The sequence below is a fragment of the Rhinatrema bivittatum genome, chromosome 1 (genome assembly GCF_901001135.1).
Source record: "Rhinatrema bivittatum chromosome 1, aRhiBiv1.1, whole genome shotgun sequence".
Classification (NCBI taxonomy): Eukaryota; Metazoa; Chordata; class Amphibia; order Gymnophiona; family Rhinatrematidae; genus Rhinatrema; species Rhinatrema bivittatum.
Window position 1 is genome coordinate 534,970,190 of NC_042615.1, and position 24,456 is coordinate 534,994,645.

The 24,456-nt window shown below is 41.9% G+C and overlaps 1 protein-coding gene across 4 annotated transcripts in view; it reads left to right on the forward strand.

Annotated features, from left to right (window-relative positions):
* Positions 1-24,456, forward strand: part of UHRF2 (ubiquitin like with PHD and ring finger domains 2) — a 419,355-nt gene that overhangs the window by 338,353 nt on the left and 56,546 nt on the right. For all 4 annotated transcript variants that reach the window (XM_029614091.1, XM_029614082.1, XM_029614073.1 and 1 more), the window contains one exon: positions 3,641-3,803. In XM_029614091.1, coding sequence (XP_029469951.1) covers positions 3,641-3,803 — 163 coding nt within the window. The remainder of the gene's footprint in view (positions 1-3,640; positions 3,804-24,456) is intronic.

Here is a 24,456-nt window from a genome sequence, read left to right on the forward strand (position 1 = left end):
CCTACTCTCTGTTTCCTGTCTTTTAGCCAGTTTGTAATCCACGAAAGGACATCGCCACCCTATCCCATGACTTTTTACTTTTCCTAGAAGCCTCTCATGAGGAACCTTGTCAAACTCCTTCTGAAAATCCAAATATATTACATCTACCGGTTCACCTTTATCTACATGTTTATTAACTCCTTCAAAAAAGTGAAGCAGATTTGTGAGGCAAGACTTGCCTTGGGTAAAGCCATGCTGACTTTGTTTCATTAAACCATGTCTTTCTATATGTTCTGTGATTTTGATATTTAGAACACTTTCCACTATTTTTCCTGGCACTGAAATCAGGCTAACTGGTCTATAGTTTCCCAGATCGTCCCTGGAGCCCTTTTTAAATATTGGGGTCACATTAGCCACCCTCCAGTCTTCAAGTATGGATGATTTTAATGATAGGTTACAAATTTTTACTAATAGGTCTGAAATTTCATTTTTTAGTTCCTTTAGAACCCTGGGGTGTATACCATCCGGTCCAGGTAATTTACTACTCTTCAGTGTGTCAGTCAGGCCTACCACATCTTCTAGGTTCACCGTGATTTGGTTCAGTCTATCTGAATCATTACCCATGAAAACTTTCTCCAGAATGGGTATCTCCCCAACATCCTCTTCAGTAAACACCAAAGCAAAGAAATCGTTTAATCTTTCCGCGATGGCCATATCTTCTCTAAGTGCCCCTTTAATCCCTTGATCATTTAATGGCCCAACTGACTCCCTCACAGGCTTTCTGCTTCAGATATATTTTAAAAGTTTTTACTGTGAGTTTTTGCCTCGACAGACAACTTCTTTTCAAATTCTCTCTTAGCCTGTCTTATGTTTAACTTTCCAACACTTATGCATTATCTTGTTTTCTTCTGTTGGATCCTTCTTCCAATTTTTGAATGAAGATCTTTTGGCTAAAATAACTTCTTTCGCCTCACCTTTTAACCATGCCGGTAATCGTTTTGCCTTCATTCCACCTTTCTTAATGTGTGGAATAAATCTGGACTGTGCTTCTAGGATGGTATTTTTTAACAATGACCACGCCTCTTACACACTTTTTACCTTTGTAGATGCTCCTTTCAGATTTTTTTCTAACTATTTTTCTCATTTTATCAAAGTTTCCCTTTTGAAAGTTTAGCATGAGAGCTGTGGATTTGCTTACAGTCCCCCTTCCAGTGATTAATTCAAATTTGATCATATTATGATCACTATTGCCAAGCGGCCCCACCACCGTTACCTCTCTCACCAAATCCTGTGCTCCACTGAGAATTAGATCTAAAATTGCTCCCTCTCTTGTCGGTTCCTGAACCAATTGCTCCATAAAATTGTCATTTATTCCATCCAGGAATTTTGTCTCTCTAGCATGACCTGATGATACTTTTACCCAGTCAATATTGGGGTAATTGAAATCTCCCATTATTACCACACTACCAATTTGGTTAGCTTCCCTAATTTCTCTTAGCATTTCATTGTCTGTCTCACCATCTTGGCCAGGTCGACAGTAGAATACTCCTATCACTGTACTCTTCCCCTACACACAAGGGATTTCTACCCTTAAAGATTTGGTTGTGCATTTAGTCTCATGCAGCATGTTTATCCTGTTGGACTCTGTGCCATCCCGGACATAAAGCGCTACACACCCTCCCTGATGCTCCTCTCTGTCATTGCGATATAATTTGTACCCTGGTATAGCACTGTCCCATTGGTTATTCTTCTTCCACCATGACTCTGAGATGCCAATTACGTCGTCATCGTTCACTGCTATACATTCTAATTCTCCCATCTTACTTCTTAGACTTCTGGCATTAGCATATAAACATTTCAAAGTTTGTTTTTGTTTGTATTTTCATTCTGCTTTTTAATTGATAGGGATAAGTTAGAATTTTTTTTAGCTCAGTTGAGTTGGTTACAGGTACTTGGACTACTTTTCTTATTATTGGAACCTCACTGTTGGGATGCCCTAATTCTAATGCTTCATTAGTATCCTTTGAAGACACCTCCCTCCGAAGCATGCGCTGCTGATTGACTGTCAGCTTTCCCCTTTGTTCTAGTTTTAAAGCTGCTCTATCTCCTTTTTAAAGGATAGCGCAGTCTGGTTCCACCCTGGTTAAGGTGGAGCCCATCCCTTCGAAAGAGACTCCCCCTTCCCCAAAAGGTTCCCCAGTTCCTTGCAAAACTGAATCCCTCTTCCTTGCACCATCGTCTCATCACACATTGAGACTCCAGAGCTCTGCCTTCCTCTGGGGACCTGCGCGTGAACAGGGAGCATTTCAGAGAATGCTACCCTGTAGGTTCTGGATTTAAGCTTTCTACCTAAGAGACTACATTTGGCTTCCAGAACCTCCCTCCCACATTTTCCTATGTCGTGGTGCCCACATGTACCACGACAGCCGTCTCCTCCCCAGCACTGTCTAAAATCCTATCTAGGTGACACGTGAGGTCTGCCACCTTTGCACCAGGTAGGCATGTTACCAGGCGATCCTCACGCCCACCAGATAATACAAGGACTAGGGGGAACTCCATGAAGTTAGCAAGTAGCACATTTAAAACAAATTGGAGAAAATTATTTTTCACCCAACGCACAATTAAGCTCTAGAATTCATTGCCGGAGGACATTGTAAAGGCAATGTAGCTGGGATTAAAAAATGTTTTCATAAGTTCCTGGAGGAGAAGTTCATAAACTATTAACCAAGCTGACTTAGGGAATAGCCACTGCTTATTACCGGCATTAGTAGCTTGGGATTTATTTAATGTTTTTTATTTCCCACAAATTCACATCCTGAATTGGCCACTGTTGGAAATAGGATGCTGGGCTTAATGGACCCTCTTTCTGATCCAATATGACAACTTCATATGTTAGTGAGTGAGGGGTTTGGAGGTGCTATGCTCTATGAATGAGGATATTGAAGGAATGTGTTTGAAGAATAGTGACTGAGGTTGAGCAGACTGGAGTGGGCGTGGAGAATGAGTGAGAGAATCAGCTTCTGGAGGAATGGTGTGCGTGGACCATTCCTTCCTCTCCTGACCCCAGATCCTCTCTCTCCTCCCACCTTTGATCCGGTTTCTTCTTCTCCCCGCTTTCCTTCTCCTCACTCTGTGTCTGTATTCTCTATGCCTTAAATCCTCCTGATATCTCTTCTTCATTTCCCTCTTTTGAGATTCCCTCTCTCCCCATTTCCAGACACCCCCCCCCCCCCCCCCACCAGCCCCTTCCCCCTCCGGCTCCAGTGACTAAGATTCCTTTTCCTCTAATAAAGAAGCACTTACATTAACTGAACACAGAAAAGAACTTCATTTTTATAAATTAAAATATAAATCTACATTAATACGCAAATACATTTAAAATTATGCAAATCTGCCAAATTGCCACAATTTTGAAAGATTTGCCACAGAAATTGCTAACGCTTGCTGCAAAATATTGAAATGTTAACTACAGGAATACAGGAGCACAGGTTATAGTGCCTTTTATATAAAAGATGTGACTAGGCACAGTAGTCCAGAGAGAATTTTGTTATTTTGAATGAAATTGCTTGCCAGTTTCGCAGTGCTTTGACCAGGGCTCTGTACTCTGATGTTAAAGTATGCAGATTTATTTAATTTTTTTATTTTTCCTATATACTTTTAGGGCACTGGCCCTAAACTGTGATGCCCCCCTGAATGATAAAGACGGCGCTGAATCTAAAAACTGGAGAGCTGGTAAGCCAGTCCGGGTGGTGCGCAGTTCAAAAGGAAGAAGGATCAGCAAATATGCACCAGAAGAAGGCAACAGATACGATGGCATTTACAAGGTGCTCAGTCTCCCGTCACATTTGCCTTGTTTGTAATGAAGCTATGGTATAAAAGCAGTACTGTTTAATTGAAAACTGCAGCTGAGGTATTTAACAAAATACTGTGAATATGAACTCGACTGCTGGGAATGATTGTCCCTGCTGCGTATTGCAGTAATATCTTTTCTTTGTCAACAAGCAAGCGTAAATTAGCTATAACATGAGTGATGTCATCAGACAGCGCCAACACAGACCCAGCTCTCAGAGATCAATGAAATTTTACTGAGCAGGTGCAGGAATTCCGTGCACATGCGCTGCGTCATGAGCCCTTCAGTTTTTCTTCATCCAAACTACTGCAGGGATGTGTCCCAATAACTCTTTTAAGCTTTTTCAGATTTTGGCCTTGTGCCCGGTTACTACCTCATTGCTTTCCTTTTTTCTTGTCACTTCCTTGGCAGCCCCTCAAACAGAACTTTTCAGTTCTCAATTAAACAAACAAAAAAAAAGAAACGTGTGACTTAGTCTAAGGCCAAGAAGCCCGTGCTCAGCGGCTCCAAGGCCTGTATGTGTGGGAGTCGAATGTCCAGTACAGATATGCACACCATCTGCTTATTGCTGCCTGGGCCCAGGCCCTGACGATTCCAACTGCTACAACTATGACAAGATGTCCCCCAGGGTACAGAAACTCTACACCTTAAACTGGAGACCATAAAGAGGGTAAGGAAAGCATTGGAAGCTGTAAAGATCACAGCATACGGTGATCCCGGCAAAGAAAGAGCTTTCAAAAAGGTGTTGGGGGTGGGGGACAATGATTTTAGAAGTTGCCTTAACTGGGGAGGGGGTGGTGAGGGGAGGCTAGCTGTGATTCCTCCAAGTTTCTCAATTGATCCTTTGATACCAACAGCACGGAAAGGACAGTTGCCAAATGAACTTTATCTATTTGTCAAGCGTAGTGTTTCTCAACCAATGTTCAGTGACCGACCTGCGGGTGTGCCGCGAGAAGAGCCGGCAATGAAAAAGAGGTGGAGCTGGCATTCTTCCGTCTTTCTTTCTTGCTAGCCTGCAGGATGTCCTCCTGCCAGCAGAGGGCGACAGAACAGTGCCTATCTATTGATGTTGCTTTCCTCTCTGCTAGCTCTCTCTTGCAAGACACGCTAGCCTCCTTGCAGAGGCAAGCAGGCAGAGGAGGGAGCAGCAGTAAAGTGCTGCTCAGACTTCTGCTGGCTCCGGAGGGGGGGGGTGGGGGTGGAGAAACAGCTAAATGTGCCATAGGGTGTGAGGGAGAGGGAAGGTAATGATGCCTGGGAAATGAGGGAAGGTAAGGGAATGATGGCAGAGGTTGGGGAATAGGTAAGATGATCACGAGGGCTAGACTGGGGCTGGATAGCTGGACAAGGAAGGTGATGATATACCAGAGGGAGAGGGAATAGAAGAAGGTGGTAATACCAGGGGAGAGGGAAGATTAAGGTTATGATGGAGCTAGAGGGGTGTAGGGAAGGGAAGAGAAAGTGAGGATGATTCCAAGGGGTGGCGAAGGAGACCAGGGAAGAAGAAGATGATGCCGGGGAGAGTCAAGAGAAGGTGGTGGTGGTGGTGATGTTGCTAGAAGGGTGGAGAGAGAGGAAAGGGAAGAGAAAGTGGTAATGTCAGGTGGGTAGAGGGAGAAGGTAGTAATGATGCCAGGGAGTGAAGGGAGAGGGGTTGGGGGAGAGGGAGAGGGAGAGGGAAGGAAACAAGGTCGTGACAGGAGAAAGGGAAGAGAAGATAATAGTGATACCAGAAGGGTGAAGGGAGAGGGAAGGTGATGCCATATGGGTGGAGGGAGAGGGAAGGTGATGCCATATGGTGATCCCATATGGGTGGAGGGAGAGGGAAGGTGGCGATGATGCCAGAATTGTCAAGGGAGAGGGATGGAGATGATGCCAGGGTGTGGTGGGGGGGGGGGGAGAGAAGAGAAGATAAAGTGCTGATATCAGGGGAAAGAAAAGAAGGTGATGCCAGGATGATGGGGAAGAGGGAAGAAGGAAGGGAGGATAAGATGATGATAAGAGGGTTGAAGGAAAAGAAGGTGATGGTGCCAGGGGTGGGAGAAAAGAAAGGATGGTGATGACAGCAAGGGATAGAGATAGAGGGATGGTGATGATGCCAGAGGCGGGATGACCGGGAAGAGAAGATGATGATTGTGAGGGTGGTGGTGTGCCACAATGAAATGAACTCTTTGCTGAGTGTTCCATGACACAAAAAAGGTTGGTTAACACTGGTCTACTGGATTGTGTAGTGCACTGTTACACACTGGCTGGTTTATAGAATTCAAACTCTGTCAAGGTTCGTCAAGTGAGAGCCATGGCGATTTCAGTTACTTATCGGAGTGCCACTTTCACTGATGACATCTGCAGTGCTGCTAAGTAGTTCATCTGTTCACACTTTCATCTCCCACTACTGCCTGGACAGCATGTCCCGAGGTGACAGTAACTTTGGGCAAGCAATTCTGCACAGCTGGCCCTTCTAGTAGTACACTCTCCACTTGGTGAAGTTAGGTTGTCTTAAAGTAATTGCTTGTCCTGTCAGCCCTCAGCTTGTGACTCCCTTTGCATTATGGATAATTCATTCCTACTTGTTGATGAAGAAAGAAAGTTTGCTTACCTGTAAACAATGTAGACAGCAGGATTAATTAGCCATGCTTAGTACCTGCCTGCCTTCCTGGAGAGTTGACTACCTAGACAAAGGTTAAGCTCTGGAAGATACTGAGGGGCTCATGAGGCAGCATACATGCATGCACACAGGAGCTCCCACACATTCTTAGTAAAGTTATACTGAGCTCTGATACCAGGGTCTGTGACAACACTGTCAGATAATGTCACCCCATGCAATTCATGCTGCTATCTACCTGTATGTACAGGTATGTACAGGTTAAAAAAAAAAAATCTTACTGGATATGCTGTAACGTGATACTCACTTTTTTTATCCTATGAGCAGCAGATAGCTGTAATAATTACTTAGCCAAGTCTCATTATTGATAGTTGATTTATTCATGGGCAGAGGTCAAGGATGCACAGACATAACCATTTCAAAATTTTGTTTGGGTGTGAAGTTTGAAAGCGTTTTTTGTATTTTTCATTTATTTGTTCTAATGCTTATTCTTTCTTTTCCTTTGCTTTTTGTGGCATTTTCTACCTTTCTGTTTCTTGTCTTAACATTTCATAAATTGTTTAGGGATTTATTTTTTTACACCAGCTAATGAGAATTGCTGAACAGGTCATAGCCCTGCATCCTGTATGTACAGCATGTTGAAACCTGTTATTTTCCAACTAGTGTGAGAGAGTACATAAGAATTACCATGCTGGGTCAGACCAAGGTCCACTGAGCCCAGCATCCTCTCTCTCACAGTGGCCAATTTATGTCTCAAGAATCTGGCCCATCACATAAAGTAGATTTAATTCCAGTTAGTCAGTCCCAGGAATAGTAGTAGCTTTCTTTAATATACCTGGCTAATAATGTGTTATCGACTTTTCCTCCAGGAACATATCCAATCCTCTTTTAAACCCCACTATACTGGTCACCTTGATCTCATTCTCTGCCAACAGATTCTACCGCTTGATAATGCACACAGTGAAAAGGATTTTCTAAGATGTGTTTTGAATCTGCTGGTTATTAGTTTCATGGCGTGTCTCTCTCTTTTTTTTTTTTTTTTTTTATATTTATTTTAAAGCTTTTCACCAAGCAAACAATCGAGGGTTTAATCTGTCTCCTTCTTTTTAATATTATTTGAAGAAGGTGTAATGTTTTTCCATGGACAAGCAGAACAAATTCAGCCACACAATGGGGTGATGTCATCATATGGCGCTGACATGGACTGTGCTCTCACTGAGCTCAGAAAGACCTAGAAGTCTTTTCTGAGCATATGCGGGTGTTCCCACGTGGCCTCTTCATTCCATTTTCTTTCACTGAAGTGAAAGAATGTTTTTGCTTGCTATATCTGGCATTGATGCATTTTTCATATCTTTTCATGGTTTCTTTCATTCTTTAATTGTATAAGAACATAACATGCCATACTGAGTCAGACCAAGGGTCCATCAAGCCCAGCATCCTGTTTCCAACAGTGGCCAATCCAAGCCATAAAAACCTGGCAAGTACCCAAAAACTAAGTCTATTCCATGTTACTGTTGCTGTTGCTAGTAATAGCAGTGGTTATTTTCTAAGTCAGCTTAATTAATAGCAGGTAATGGATTTCTCCTCCAAGAACTTGTCCAATCCTTTTTTAAACACAGCTACACTAACTGCACTAACCACATCCTCTGGCAACAAATTCCAGAGTTTAATTGTGCGTTGAGTGAAAAAGAACTTTCTCCGATTAGTTTTAAATGTGCCACATGCTAACTTCATGGAGTGCCCCCTAGTCTTTCTATTATCCGAAAGAGTAAATAACCGATTCACATTTACCCGTTCTAGACCACTCATGGTTTTAAACATCTCTATCATATCCCCCTTCACCCATCTCTTCTCTCATTTTTTTCTGTTCAATTCTCCTCAGAAAAAAAATAGAATTAGTATTTTCCTTTTCTCTCTCTATTATGTCGATGAAGAATTCCAGGTGTGTTTAAAAAAAAAACAAAACCAAAAAACCTTTCAAACTTTGTATGGAATGTAGGCACAAGAGAGCCAATATTCAAAAAAGCTGAGCTTCTAAATTTAGGCATATAAGTTAAGTCCCTAAGAAAGGCACCTTTTTCCCCCAAAACTAGGGGTCTCAGGTTTCAACTGAAAATTCACATAAATGTAGGCTTCTAAATTTAAAAGGGTTGTGTATGGCAAAACCAGGGGATACGCCTCGCAGATTTTAAAAGGCCTGCGGCCATACACGTATCTCCCAGTATGCAGATAAAAAAGGTTTGCCAAAAAGGGTGGGACAAGAGTGTGGTATGCTCGGGGCATGGGCAGGCTGGGACTGCAGCATGAAGTCAGTTACGTGCACTACTGCACGCCGCGATTCCACAACCACGTAACTTGCTTCTGCTATGGGACTGCCTGTAAGTAGATACATTTTTAAAAAATGGTAGTTAGCGAGGTTTTAAGGGTTGGGGTTAGGATAACAGGGGCACCAGTTAGGGAGTTTAGGAAGTCTTTTACTGGAGCAAAGTGGGGGGAACTGGCAAATAGGCTTAATGTATCACCGCGCACATCTACTAAAATCCCCTACTTACATGCTCGAGGCGGCATTCACAAGCACATGCACGCATCAATATAAAATCATGCGCACATGTACACGTGGGTAGCAGATTGTATAACATGCACGCATAAACAGGCGCATGTCAGAAAATTGGTGCAAAACGTGAAAAAAGGCACCGCTACTAATGACTAATGTCCCATCAAAGAGTAAGAGATATGTTTAAGAAATATATTTAAATATTGGTATATTTAAATGTTGGTATATGCCACATCAGAAAGCCAGGCGACGTGTTCTATGCACTGAAGAACCATCCGGTCTACTAATCATTTGCGGCATATACTGCTGGAACGCTTGATAATGATTTTTAAACGCTGGAACGCTTAATAATGATTTTTAAAACAAGATGAATTTTTAGCCAGTGTCCCGACTTAGAATAATTGAATCACAAAGAAGAAACATTCAAAACCCGACAGCAGCCGGTGTTTCGCTATGGAGCATAGCTTCCTCAGGGGTATTTAAAGAATTTGAACAAGGTTCTAATGTATCTGTGAACAATAAACAGAACAGGTATAAAAAAAAGTATCAAAAAATGTATTTTAAAGAAGTCACTACTTAGCTTATTCGATGGGAAAACAACTTGTAGATGGACGCAGGGTCTCACAAAAGATATCCAAAACGTGGGACAGAGACCGCATCAAACCAGTTCAAAAGATTAAATAGCCCGCGCTCGAACCACGGGATGATGTCATGACGTAACAAGATCTGGTTACCTTGTAACAGTAAACATCAGGCGGCTGATTCAAAGGAAAACATGAAGGTCCAATGATCTGTTAAGTCCTGCAGGATGTAGTGTATTCAGCCGGTGAATCCAGCTCTACTCAGCTTGCTGAAGTGATGCATTGAAGTCACCGCCTCGCCATTTGGGACGAAGCTGCTCTAGAACCCAAGCTTTTTAAAGTGTCGAAAGAATGTGAGAATTCCAAACAGTGGGCAACAAGAGGAGCTGTCAAACGACTTTTATTTAAACATGAACGATGTTCAACAAGACATGGCCTCAAAGATCGTTGGGTCTTCCCGACGTACCAAAGGTTACATGGACATTGTAAAATGTAGATGATGCCTGTGGAGGAACAATCAGTATTGTGTTTCAAAACAAAAGTGAAATTGAGTTTAGAAAAAAAATATAGCCGAAGCGTGGATCATTATGCCACATACTGAACAAGAACCACATGCTGTGTGTGAACCAACAGCAGGAGAAGCTTGTCGAATAGACGAATCAGAGTGGACCAACTGATCTTGTAAGTTGGTACCACGAGTGTAAGTGAACCGAGGTGTGTCTTGGAACTCTTGATGCAGCTGTAAAATATGCCGATTCTTCCAGCTGATGGAGAGTAAAGGTCCTTCCCTATGTGGCCTCAACACCTGTGATCCAGAAGATGCGTCCATCCTTTTTGTGGGATGCAGCCTGATTTGGCAGGGGGAGTCGTCTTCGGTGATTGCCTCTGGTGGGGAAGAACTGGGGCAGTCTGGGCATGACCTTTCCTTTTCTCCTCCGGATTACTGAAGTCTACCTTGTCCCAGCTTTTTGCTGGTTTTGTCACAGGCTGATGATGTCCGAGTCCTGGCTGTTCAGAAGAAAGCTGGCGCAAATGCTGTTCCTCCGAAGCTGGAGGCATGGGGTGGAAAATTTGTGGGGACAGCACAGGAGGCAAAGTTATCAGTTGCCATTTCTTTGAAACAAGTTACTGGTGCTTCTGATAATGTGGTGCCTTCCTCCATCAGACTCTGTATGAGCCTAGAGAAATCTGTGGTGGTAATGCTAGGCTGTATCTGGTCTGCACTGGTGAGCATGAACAGTTCCCTAGTTTCCTTTACTAATGATATAAAGCTGCATTTGGATAAACAAGACACAACTTTTGCAGGTTAAAAATCACCATGATAAACTTCCTCAAGATTTCTCCAATGTAAAATAGACCAATCTTATACTTACTAAGGACAATTCTTTATTACATAGGAAAATAGAAATTTTGGAGAGCTATTCTGGTCATTTGAGCCTCAGAGTTTTGAATTTTCCATATCCTTCTTGTGAGATTTCCTCTAGAGATCTGCTTAAACAATACTTTTGTGAGGTATTGTTAACTTCTTAAGTTTTCCTTCTATCAGTAAATTATATTTATCTACTGGGAGTACAATTATGTTTCTGTGGAGACACCTCAAGTAGTTGATTCTCCTGGAATGGATGCACATGCACAAAGTATTTCTGAAAGGGTTACTTTGCTTGTTTCCTTTGATTCTGTGCAAGATGTGAGTTTGATATTGTGTTCTTGTTTTTGTAAGGCTAAAGAGTTATTTATTGGACAAAAAGTCAATTTTTCCAGGTTTTTCTCAAACGCCTGAAACTCTTTCCTGCTTTACAACAAGACACACTTGCTATAAGTGAATTTTTCCTTAGGTATCTCTGCAAATGTTTGGTGTGGATTACATTTTCTCCAAATTGGAGTAAATGAAAATATTCTTAGATGGGAAGAGACTTCGGGTTCATAAAAGGCAGAGTTGGGTTTTTTGGCTGATTTCATGGAGTTTGGCTAGAATCATGCTATTTTCTTTTTTGAGATTGTTTTTATTTTTTCTTTTTCGTTTCTCCTCTCCCTTTTACCTTTTTGTGGTTTAAAAAGTAATATTATGCTATTATGCTCTTTTTCCTTATTTTATTGTTCTCTATTTAATTTCTGATTGTGTTTTCTTTTTTGTATTACATTATTTCTTGTTACAGATATTTTGTAATAATGTTACAAATTTGAGTTAAAGTAAAAGAAAGTTAATTTTATCTCCCTTGGAAAACAGGGAAACCTTGGGCAGACCAATATCTAAGAAAAGAAAGTTAGTCTACTAAGTGCCATAGCACTCATCAGCCTCTCATGCAGTCCATAAGAAGAACAGGAAAAGGTCTCCTTTGGTGCCATCAACGTTGAAAAGCCATCGTGCCACATCCCTGTCTATGCCAAAGGTGACACTTTTTACTGCCAGTTCAGAAGAGTCTGCACTGAAACTTTCCAAGTCCATCGATCTGTGGTGGTTGTTTGGTGCAAAAACTTACAGCATAGACAGGTATTAGTGGCGAAGAAAATCTTCATTGCAGAAAATATCTTTGGTACCAGGATCAGATAACACATCACATCAGCAGATTTTGTCAAAATGTCACCCATTTATACAAAAGCTGTATTAGAATTCATTCATAAGATTCAGTTTACTGCTCCGCAGTCCTATTAATGAAACCTATTCGAGACAGATTTAAAGCTTATCTACACAATCAACTATTCCTCCTTATGAGACACCCTAAAATACATGAGGAAAACCCTTTCAGTTTAGCATCATCATGGGATAAACCATCATTGAAGGAAAGTCACATTCTTAATAGGAGTCAGTATCTTTCTTTGAGAGACATTCATTTCAGTCTTGTGAAATCTGTAGAATTACCTTTCGATCCATCATCGGAGCCAACAAGAAGTATAACTCCACCAGATGATATATTATGCCCAGCTTTTATCCAGAAGATTACAAATGCCATACTTTTCAAATTTAGGAAAGATAATTTCTCTATGGAAGAGTTCCCAGGAATACTAAAAATTATACAAGCACATAAACAAGCAATGGCCATTCCCATTCATAAAGCACTTCAAGAGCTTCAATTGAAACTCTGGCAATCTTCACTCAGCACACCACACCACCAGAAAACAAAAAAATAGATTTCAGATACAAAGTTCAGCAATGTCCAGGACATAAGAAAGTTCAACTTCCTCATAACTCCTCGATTGTCTAACACTCCAATGAACTCCCTCACAGGCTTTCTGCATTGTATATATTTATTATGAGTTTTTGCCTCTAAGGTCAGCTTCTTTTCAAATTATTTTTTAACCCATCTTATCACTGTTTTACATCTGACTTGCCAATGCTGATGCTTTTTCCTGTTTTCCTCAGATGGATCCTTTTTCCAATCTTTGAAAGAAGTTCTTTTGGCTAAAATAGCTTGTTTTACCTCACCTTATAACCATGTCAGCAGTTGTTTGGCCTTCAACTTTTTTTTACTGCTTGGACTGGGCTTCTAAGATGGTATTTTTAAACAATGACCACGTTCAATGTAAACTTTTAATCTTTGTAGTTACGCCTTTCACTTTTTTCCTCATTTTATCAAAGTCTTCCTTTTGAATGTTTAATGCTAGAGCTGTAGATTTACTTAATGTCCTCCCTCCAATCATTTAGTCAAATTTGATCACACTGTAATCACTGTTGTCAAGCGGCCCAACTATTGTTTACTTTTCGCACCAAATCTGCATTCCACTAAGAATTTTCTAAAATGGCTAATTAAGACGTTTATCACCTACATTTTCAGCAACTACCTCTAGTCAGTATTCTATATACTTATCCAGTATTCTTAGATCAAGTCCAGTTGCTAAAAGTGGAAATTGCCTCACTGGTAGCAGCACATGCGATAGAATCCGTTATCATCCGCAGAAAGAGGAAAAGGATTTTATTCTAGATGCTTGCTGATTACAAAAACATCAATGGCCTTCATCCCATTCTGGATTTTAAAAAACTGAGGAAATGTCCTCAAAAGAGAGAAATTCAAGATGAATTACCTTGGCACCATCTTCCCTCCTCTAGATACTGGGGGTTGGCTGATAACTTTAGATCTGAATGATGCTTACATGCACATATCCATACATAACCACTAAAAGGTACCTATGCTTCATACTACATGAAGATCATTATCAAGTCAGAGTCCCGCCATTTGGCCAATCAGCAGATCCCAGAATATTCACCAAATGCCTGGCAGTAGTAGTTGCGCATATCAGGAAAAACAATGTACTAGTTTTTCCATATCTAGACAAATGGCTAATAAGAGCAGATTCTTACTGAAAGCAAAACAAGCCATGTCCTACATTCTTGACACCCTTTACTCATTGCAATTTATAGTAATCTTCCAAAAGTTCAAATTAACTCCCATGCATCAATTGAAATTCATAGGAGTTTCATTGAACACAAAAGAAAGGAAAGCTTTTCTTATGTACAAAGGGTGGAAAATTTGAACTACATAACTTTCATGTATCCAAACAAATATCGTTACCAGCCAGGACTGTCATATGGTAGCAACTGTCCATTTAGTTCCTCTTGCATGTTTGCATCTGAGGCAATCCAGAATAAAGAGCACCAAACTACTCATTTGTTCCCTATGTTGGTGGACCCAGCCTTTGAATCTTCTGTGTTCCAAATTTTTTCCTCAACAATTGCATCAGATAATAATCACAGATGCTTCTACACAAGTCTGGGGAGCCATTTCAATATGATATGCTCTCAGGGGACTTGGATTATACAAGACATGCTTTGTCACATAAACCTTGTAGAGCTGGGAGCTATATTCAACGTTCTTCTTGTATTTAAAAAATGGCTAACACAGTAAGTAGTCCAAATCTATGCATACAATCAGATAGCCATGTATTAGATAAACCAACAGGGAGGCTTGGTACCTGGGAGCCTTTAAGCATGCAGGATACAGAATTGGGCATATGTGAGAATTCTTCTCAATGCAATATAGCTACCAGAAAATGCAATGGTCTAGCAAACTCATTGAGCTGTCATCTCAGTCTCAAGTGCTCTGGCCATCCCAACATAGTTCATTATCTCTTCCAACTATAATGGGGAACACCACAAGTGTAGCTCTCTTTGCAGCTCCATGACACCAGCTTCCATTGTACTGCTTCAAGAGACCAGCTCCAGATTCTCTAGCACCAGATGCATTTGTTATTCCAAGGATCAAGGATCTCCTATATGCATATCCACCTCTTTCTCTTATATCAAAGACCAAGTTGTGAAAGAACAAAGGAAAGATGATCTTAATTGCTCCCCTTTAACTGTGTCAGATTTTGTTTTCATGGATGCATAAAATAGCTATCAATCCACAATACTTCTCTAAACATTTCCAGTGTTAACACAAAACAGTGGATTACTTCTTCATCCCAATGTTCAGTCCCTAGTTCTAACAGCATGGCTATTGAGAACCAAATAGTGCAAGCAAACCCCATCCTATAGAGTTAAGTTATCTTTTACTTCAATATCTTCTCAGCTTCTTGGAATCAGGATTAAATGCTAACTCTTGTCAGAGTGCATTTAAGTGCTGTTGTTGCGTATCACCACCACTTGGAAGATCTTCCAGTTTCTCATCATCCGGTAGTAGCAAAAATCATCAAAGGTCTATCATCTTCATCCATCTCTTACTGTTCCTCCTGTTCAGTGGGATCTCAATTTAGTTATTTCTAGATTGATGACTTCCCTGTTCAAACCTTTAGCAATGGTGAATCTCAAATTTCTGTCTTGCAAAGTGTTGTTTTTAATAGCAGTGATTTCATCACACAGAGTGAGTGAGCTTTAGACTCTAGTAATCCACGCTCCTTACACACAGATTTTTAAAAATAGAGTAGTTCTGAGAATCCACCCTAACGTTTTTCATTTTAATCAATCCATGGTTCTTCCAACCAGTTTCAGAAGTCTCACTGTAGCAAAGCTGAACAAACTCTTCACATATTGGATTGTAGAAGAGTTTTTTTTTTTGTTTTACAGGAAATCTATTCAAATATTTCTCTCTTAGGATTCATTTAAGCAAGACATCTGTTAAGTAGCAAACCTTATCTACGCAGCTGTTAGACTGCATTTCCTATTGCTACATAGAATCTGGAAAACAACTTCCTGCCAGAGTTAAAACCCATCAGGTCAGGGTTACATCAGCTTCAGTGACTCACCTCTGTTCTGCCTCCATTTTAAATATCTGCAAAGTGGACAGTTGATCCTCCATACGTACGTTTTTCAAGCACTACTGTCTTAAAGAGGATTCTTGCGATGATAATAGTTTTGGACAAACAGTTTTAAGAAATCTATTTAACTGTTTCAGTTTTCCATCCTTCCTTTTTTTTATCCAAGTTGCAATTCCTCTATATCCTCAAATATTTCATTGCAACGCTCTGCTTGGAAGTCCCGACTTGTATGGCTGGATTTGTCCTGCTTAATTGTAACAAATGCTCTCAGTGGATAGTAGGACAAACCAGCCATACAATCCCACCTTCCTTCCCCTAAAGTTAAAGCTTAGCTAGGGCAGGGACTGAGGAGGCTCACACAGCAGCAGCTGCACAGGAACATCTGCATATGCTCAAAACGCATGGATGTTCTGTGTTGGCACCATACGATGACATCATCTGCTTGTGGGGCTAGTTTGTCCTGCTGTCTGCAGAGAACACCTGTTATAGGTAAGCAACTTTGCTATACAGTGGTACTGCTTATTCTACCATCCAGTTTCTGTTTCTCTCTTCTTGAAATATTATGACATAATTATTCTCCTGAGGTATGTATTTTCATTTAATTCCCACTGATATCTGAGAGAAGCTCATCATCTCCAACCCTAGTTTCTTTTCATCTATCAGAAGGGGGTGGGGTTTGTTCCTAATAAATGTTATTTATCTTCTAAATATTTATTTTTGTTGTTTTAGAAATCAGTCATTGCGTAGATGGTCCAATACTGTCCTGATTTGGATCTCTCTCAATATTTTGGGGTTGGCACTAGTCTGTGCAGACTGTTGTCTTTCCATGTACTTTTTCAGCAAACTGCAGCTGCAGGATGATTCTTTAGAGGATTTTAGTTCCATAAAACCTCTGACTGTGCTCTGAGGCCATGTTTAGCTGATGCTGGCACTTGACTGGTAGAAACTGGATTCATCTTGGTCCATTGCTTATTTATTTATTTACTCCAACTTATATGCTGTTTTGATTTTGTTCAACGCTGCCTACAATGAATACATATTTCATATAACATTAAAATCACAACATATAAAAACAAAACATAAGACAAATGACAAAAAACAATGAATACGTTAAAACAAAATAAAAACCAAAAGTAAATCATAAGAGCATGTGCCAGCCAAAAACTACACCATCTTAATTAGGAAAAGCTTTAACAAATAAAATGGCTTTCAATTTCTTATGAAATGTTAAATAGGTTCATTTCAAACATCAGCAAGCAAACCATTGGGGTATCCTTTGAGTTTGTGTGGTATGGTCTCCTTTCTTTGTGCAAGAATCATCATCTTTTCTGGCCCATAGTAAGATATCTGGTACAAGATTTGATTTCTGGAAATCGTTTGCTTCCTATATCCCTAGTGTAACACAGCTTGAGCGCTCTTTAGTTTGCCAGAGGACAGAGTAGGCTGGACTCTGGCTGTTCTTCATCAGACTTTATTATTTACAGGCAAATTATACAGCCAAAAGCCTGCTTACTTTATCTGTGCTGGCAACAGAAATGTAGCAGTTTATAGTTTCAGCAAAGTTCTGGCTTTCTTCTCTTCTGTGGCCTCCCTTTCCTTTTGGGCCCAGGCTTTTTATCCCGCTCCCTAGGTGAAACATCCTGCAGCCAGGATTCCCTTGTGCCTGTTTTAAGGTGAACCAGGCTAAATGCCTGGTCCTAGACTTTTAAGGAGGGTCTAAAGTATACTCATTTACACCCAGGTAACACAAGATGCACCTTTAATTGGAGCTTTTCTTTAATATAGTGTGCCTTTTAGTGTGGTAGCACTGCTCCACCTAGTCTTAGAGCTATGTTTCTTCTTATGCACCATATTTGGCACTGTCTTAGTCTCTTCTTGATATTAGCACGTGAAGATCCTCATGGTGTCATCTCTGAAAACATCACCATGTATTTCCCTGTGCCTTATGTGAGGCACAGGGAAATACATGGTGTCAAAGGCAGGATGATCAAAGCATCATTGCTTTTTTTTTTTTTTTTTGCGGAGCTAATTCTCAGTGTCAGGTGCTCTTCCTTTCGGTAGATGCTTAAATGGGTCACCTTTTATTACATCCCATGCCCTGTTGTTCCTGCATCCCATGTTGCTTAATAACATGACTATCCCTCTTAGTACTGCCATAAATCACTCTGTCCTAGCACCATATGTGGGTTTTATCATAGACTTGCTTTAGTTGCTATCTCTCTTCTTTTCCTCAAGACTCTCAATGCAGTGAGGTTGTCCTGCTTTAACCCCCAACACAGCCTTTTTTCCTTCCTTCCTGGTGCCCAGCCTAGCTTGGTATCAAACCAAGATAGCATATACCACCTTCATACTAGCATGATCCATGTCTTCCTTTGTGGTGGTTTATATTTTCAAAAAGTATCAACCTTGTATGCCAGTGCAAGAAACCTCTGTAAGATAGCAAGTCATTTTACATCAGCATAATTGCCTTTAGTGTGTTGAACCTCCCCCCCCCCCCCCCCCCCCCAGCAGAAACTGACCTCACAATGCCAGCCTTATCTTCTGTGATAGCACAGACCCATGACAATGTAGTTCAGGATCCTTTCTTTGGATCTCCTTATTTATATACAGTAGATATTAGAATGCATGTTATAAATGAGTCTAAATGAGAAAATATCACTGGGTAATACACATGAATCCCTTTCCTCTTAAGCTTAAAAAGTGTACTCCATGGACATTTCTTTCTCCAAGGTCAAACGGGATGTCATTTCTTGCACATGGTTGAAATCATCAGAGGGAGGCTTTGAACACGCTTTATTGGGTATGTGCGGCATGCTGTACTACCATATGTCCACAGAGGGGAACCCCCCTTCAGTCTCATCTCTTCCATGGAGCCTACGTTCCATGGAGCCTACATTTATACATCTTTTTCTCTCCTGCTTGTTTGTTCATGAATCAGTTTTCAAGGATCGCCATGGTCTTTTTTCCTCTCTTTAGTCACCTAGGTAAGCTTTTAAATAGTTTATAAGTTTTCTTTCTTTTTTTGGCGGTGAATGGTACACTGGCATCAGTGCATTCAAGTGCTACTAATCGTGGTTTTCTCTTAAATAGCAAGTCATTTAATTTTCATGCGTTAATTTTTCATTCTGTGCCCCTGAAAGAGAGGAAAGCCAGCAGCTTTGACAGGTACCTCCTGTGCGAAAGGTACATGTCTACCACAGACCCCCTATGTTAGATGTGCCCTTTGCCTGTGGGCTGGCCTTAATGTCCGGGATGTCTCTTTTGTGTAACTACAAACCCTGGAGGCCGTCAATCCTGGCTTTACCTTGAACTTTGGAATTAAGTAATGGCTATCAGTATTGGCATCAGAGACACATTGACTTTGAGGGACCTTGGAGGTACATCAACAACTGGTGGTGCATTAACATTGGAAGGGCATCGTTCCCCCCTTAATATCAGGCACCAGGTAGAACCAAGGGGACAGACTGTCATCTGTTTCCCACTAATCTGAAGAGAGTGAAGGGATCAGCGTCTTCAGTTCCAGCATCACAGAGCTCTGATGATGTGCATCGGGTAAAATCCAGAAAACAGCATCAGTCTCCATCAATGCATAATGTTGGGAACAGGGACATTCTGTTGGCAGCTGAAGAGTTCCCATAGTGAGCTCATCCTCCAATCAAGCCCAAGAATTGCGGCAGTCACCAAGGGTTCAGCTGTTAGCCACTGATACATTTCTGGTAGGCCCAGAAGATGTTGTCTTCCTCCTGCCTCCTAAACCATGTTGGCATCATCAGTTATTGAGGAGAAGCTCGATAGGAGGATTCAGGAAGCCCTGGATTGTAAGATGTAGACATTGGTGCCCTTCCAGACAGACATCCAGCTACTACTGGAATCCCTGCTGCCACCGGCAGAACAGCTCCAGTGCCGATTCTTGGAGGAGAATTGACATTGGGTATCATTACACTGATGGTAATTTCCAGCCCATCGGGGAAAGAAACTTCAGTGAGGTGTGGGAATTCAACAGGATCTAAGCCCCAACAGGCAGGTACTCTCCTCTCTGAAGGCATCTTTGCTAGACGAGTAAGTTCCAGGTTCGTGCCCCCAAACTACCAGTCGTGTTTGGACCTGGAATACTCTCGGAGGTACAGCTATGGATCTGAGGGTCATGATCCCTTCCCAAGCGACCCGCCTGGAGGCGGGGGTTGCTTATGTGGCAGAAGCTTTGTATGATCTGGTGTGCACCGCAGCCCAAAGTATGGTTTCGTCGATAGCCACTATACGACTGCTGTGGCTCTGCAATTGGGCGGTGGACTCATCCTCCAAATCTCAGATGTGTAACCTTTTCTTTCGGGGGGAAGCTTCTATTTGGAGAAGATCTCGACCAGCTTATAAAATCCCTGGGGGAAACCAAGGGTAACAAGCTGCCCGAAGACAAACATTTCAAAAATTCCTTTTCTCCATGTGCCTGTTTTTGGGATTCTCGGAGATTCAGGTCTGGGAGGGATGCCCCCTCCTCCGGTTCCAAGCAGTCCACAGCTCGACAGCAGTCCCTTTGGGGCCCCGGCAGGTCGACAAGAGGTGGCTCTGGCCAGGGAGCTGGGGTTGGTAAGCCTGCCCAATGAGATCAGGCCCACCCACTCCTCATTCGTAGTGGTCGGGGGCAGGTTGTCCATTTTACCGAGGAGTGGGTCAAAATCACTTCTGATCGGTGGGTTCTGGAGGTGATACGGGACGGTTACACCTTAGAATTTTATCGCCCTCTCAAGGACGCCTTCCCGGAATCGCCGCAGTGGAAGACACTCTGTGAAGGTTGCTCAGTCTGGAGGCGATTGTCCCGGTCCCGCTGGACAAGCAGGGATGAGAACGGTGTTCCATTTACTTTGTGGTTCCAAAGAAGGGAGGGTACCTTCTATCCCATACTGGACCTGCAACAGGTGAACTTGAGCTTGCGGGTTCCGCGTTTTCGGATGGAGGCTCTAAGAACGGTTGTCATGGCCATCCACAAAAGGGAATTTCTCACCTCCTTGGATCTCACTGAGGCCTACCTTCACATTCTGATCTGGAACAATTATCAGAAGTTCTTGCTCTTCAAGATTCTGGGTCAACATTTTCAATTCCAGGCTCTTCCCTTCATTTCCATTTCCATTTCCATTTATTAAAATTTCTTAATCGCTGAACACAATGAAGGCTTGAGCGATAAACAAAAAAAAAATACATAATCAATATAGCAAAAACAGAAATACAAATAAAATACTTATGATCATGCTTGTATTAGCAAAGAAAATATATTACAAAAAATTAAATTATAAAATTTTCACAAAACTAAAATTCTGACAAATAAAACTCAATCTTTAAAAATGGAAAGTAAAGAGAATATAAAATCAACAAAAATTTCATAATTAAAAGTAACATCATTTAAACAAATATGTTTTAATTAGCTTTCAAGGAGGTGGTTTGTCTCAATTCTAAAGGGAGAGAGTTCCAAAATATAGGCCCAGCAACTGAAAACGCGCGCACTCGAGTGATATGAAGCCTCGTTACCTTTGGGGAGGGAATATCAAGGAAATCTCTATGCATAGATCTTAAGTTTCTCGTTGGTTGGTAAAACTTAAGCATCGTGGTGGCCCAATATGAGGTATCGTCATTTAGGAGTTTGAATATTAACATGGCGATTTTATACTTGGCTCTTTCCAGAATAGAGAGCCAATGTAATTCAATTAAAACTGGATTGATATGTTCTGATCTTTTAAGTCCAGAAACCAAACAGGCAGCAGAGTTGAGTAACAACTGTATGGGATGTAAAGTGGGTATGGCAAACCAAGATAGAGACACTTTCAGTAATCAAGGATTGGGAAGATGGAAGCCTGAAGGACTGTGTGAAATCAGCATCATAAAGTAATTTTTTAAAACCAGCCAAAACACAGAGTCTATAAAAGCCCTGTGTTAAAACCCGTCTAATATGTGGGCAGAAAGATAAGGTATCATCCAAAATGATTCTAAGACTTTTAATATTGCTACTGATTGAAAAAGATAGAACTCTCATCAAAAGATGAGTATGGGCTGTGAACTGCGAGAAACTCAGTCTTAGTCATGTTTAAAGATAAATTGTTATGTATCAGCCATTTCTGAAGACTGGAGAAACAAATGTTGAGTTCCAAGGTCTCATCCCAAGACTGATGGATTTGAATTACAAACTGAATGTCATCTGTGCAAATTTTATAGCAGTCAGTTAGCTATGCAAGAATTTTACAGATTGGTGCAAGGTAAATGTTGAACAAAGAAGCAGATAGAGATGATCCCTGAGGGATCCTAGATTTAATATCAGAAAAAGAAGAAAGAGAGTTGTTAAATATGATAGCATGAGAACGATCGGATAAATAGGATTTAAACCAACTCAAAACAGTCCCTGAAACTCGCATTCTTGTAGCCTAAATAGAAGTGATCGAGTGTATTGAAAGCAGAGGAGATATCAAGGGAGACGAGAAGAAATTTTTTACCAGCGTCAATTCCTCTTCGGAGAAAATCTGAGAGGGAAAGGAGCAAAATTCCAGTGCTGAGTCGACGAAAGCCAAATTGATGGGTGTCAAGAGTTTCATGTTTCTCCAGATGTTGCGTAAGTTGTGAGAGAACTGTAGATTCAAGCATTTTAATAAAAAAAAAAAAAAAAAGTGTATAGGACGATAATTGCAAAGATTTGGGGGATCAAGAGTGCTTCTCTTAATAAGGGGACGCACTATAGCTTTCTTCAAAGAATCAGGGGTATAATCTTCTGTCAACGAAAGATTGAGTTTTGCAAAAACTGGGGAGAGAATGTTCCTTGAAGCCTTGAAGAGGGAAGATGAACATAAAGACAGGGCAAAGAGTGTCATTGGATTTGGATATAAATATATCTACTTCAGTAGAAGATAACTGATTCGAAATCATTCCAAACTGTTGACATGGCAGAAAATTATTGAACCAGTCAGAAACTGAGAATGACAGACAGAGCTTCTCTATCTTAACATTAAAGTATATAGAGAACGATTCCGCAGTAGGATAAGTAATAGCAGAAAAAGGAGTAGGAGCAGGACTAGTTAATCTTTTGGCTATGTTAAATAGCACTTTAGGGTTGTAACCATCTTCGGGGATTCTCTTAGAGAAGTGGTCTTTCATAGCAGAGTTAACTAGAGCTTGAAATTCAGAGCTTGGCTATGGCTCTGCGCACCTTTACCAAGGTGATGATGTTCGTGGGAGTGACCCTCTGGAAGGAGGGGGTGTTAGTTCACCCGAACCTCGATGATTGGCTGATTCGAGCAAAGTTGGAGGAGGACTGCTTGCGTTCGGTGCACCAGGTGACGCAGTTCCTCTAGTCACTAGGCTGGGTGATCAATGGAGCGAAGAGTCAGCTGACCCCATCGCAGTCCCTGAAGTATCTGGGAGGTCGTTTCAACACTGAGATGGGAAGGTGTTCCTCACAACGGACAGGATGCGCAAATTACAGCAGCAAGTGCTTCACCTCCTACATCTTCAGATCCCCGGAGTTTGGGACTATCTGCAGATTCTGAGCTCCATGGTGTCGATGTTGGTTAGTACCATGGGCCTTCGCTCACAGAGCCTTTGCAGAGAGCGCCGCTATCCCGATGGAACCCAGTGTCTGAACAGTACCAGCTGCCATTACTGTTGTCAAAACAGGCCAGGTCCAGCCTGGAATGGTGGTTATCGGTGACCAACTTCCAGAAGGGCATGCCCCTCGAAATCCCGGATTGGATGGTCGTGTCGACGGACACAAGTCTCCAGGGCTGGGGAGTGGTGTGCCTGGGTCATGCAGCCCAGGGCGCCTGGTCATTGGTGGAATGGTCCTGGTCCATCAATCGCCTCAAGACGAGAGCAGTCTGCAGGGCATTGGTAGCATTTCAGCCTCCGGTTCATAGGAGAATGGTTCGCGTCTTCTCGAACACCACCTCTATGGTGGCATACCTCAACCGGCAGGGAGGAACCAAGAGCCCAGCTGTAGCTCGGGAGGCTCTTCTGTTTGCTTGGGCCGAGCGTCATCTGGAAGGAATTGTGACCTCTCATGTAGCGGGAGTAGACAACATACAGGCAGACTTTCTCAGTCATCAACAGCTGAATCCCGGGGAGTGGGAATTGTCCCAAGAGGCCTGGAATCACATTTATGCCAGATGGGGAGTCCCCCAACTGGATCTCATGGTGACGCGAGCCAAGTCAAAGACAACAAGGTTCTTCAGTCGCAAGAAGAAGGTTGGGTCGGAGGGGCAGACCGGGATTCTCCAGTATGCCTTTCCTCCTTGGCCACTCATCGGTCAAGTTCTTCAGCACATAGAGGAACATCCGGATTCAGTGGTCCCAGTGGCTCCGGAGTGGCCACTGCGTCCTTGGTTCGCAAATCTCATACAGCTGGCGACAGACGGTCCAATACGCCTGGCCCATCTTCCGGGTCTCTTGTGTCAAGGGCCCATCTTTTCAAATCGGGAGGATCACTTCTCTCTTGTGGCTTGGCTTTTGAAAGGCAGCGGTTTCACATGAAGGATTACTCCGAACCAGTGATTTCCACCCTCCTTCAGGCTAGACGTCCTTCTACTTCAATAGCATACGTCAGAGTGTGGAAAGTGTTTGATTCCTGGTACGATCAGCAAGGGCTAGTGCCGCTTTCGGTGAATATTCCTCACATTTTGGCCTTTCTGCAGCAGGGTTTGTCAAAAGGATTGGCTTATAATTCCCTACA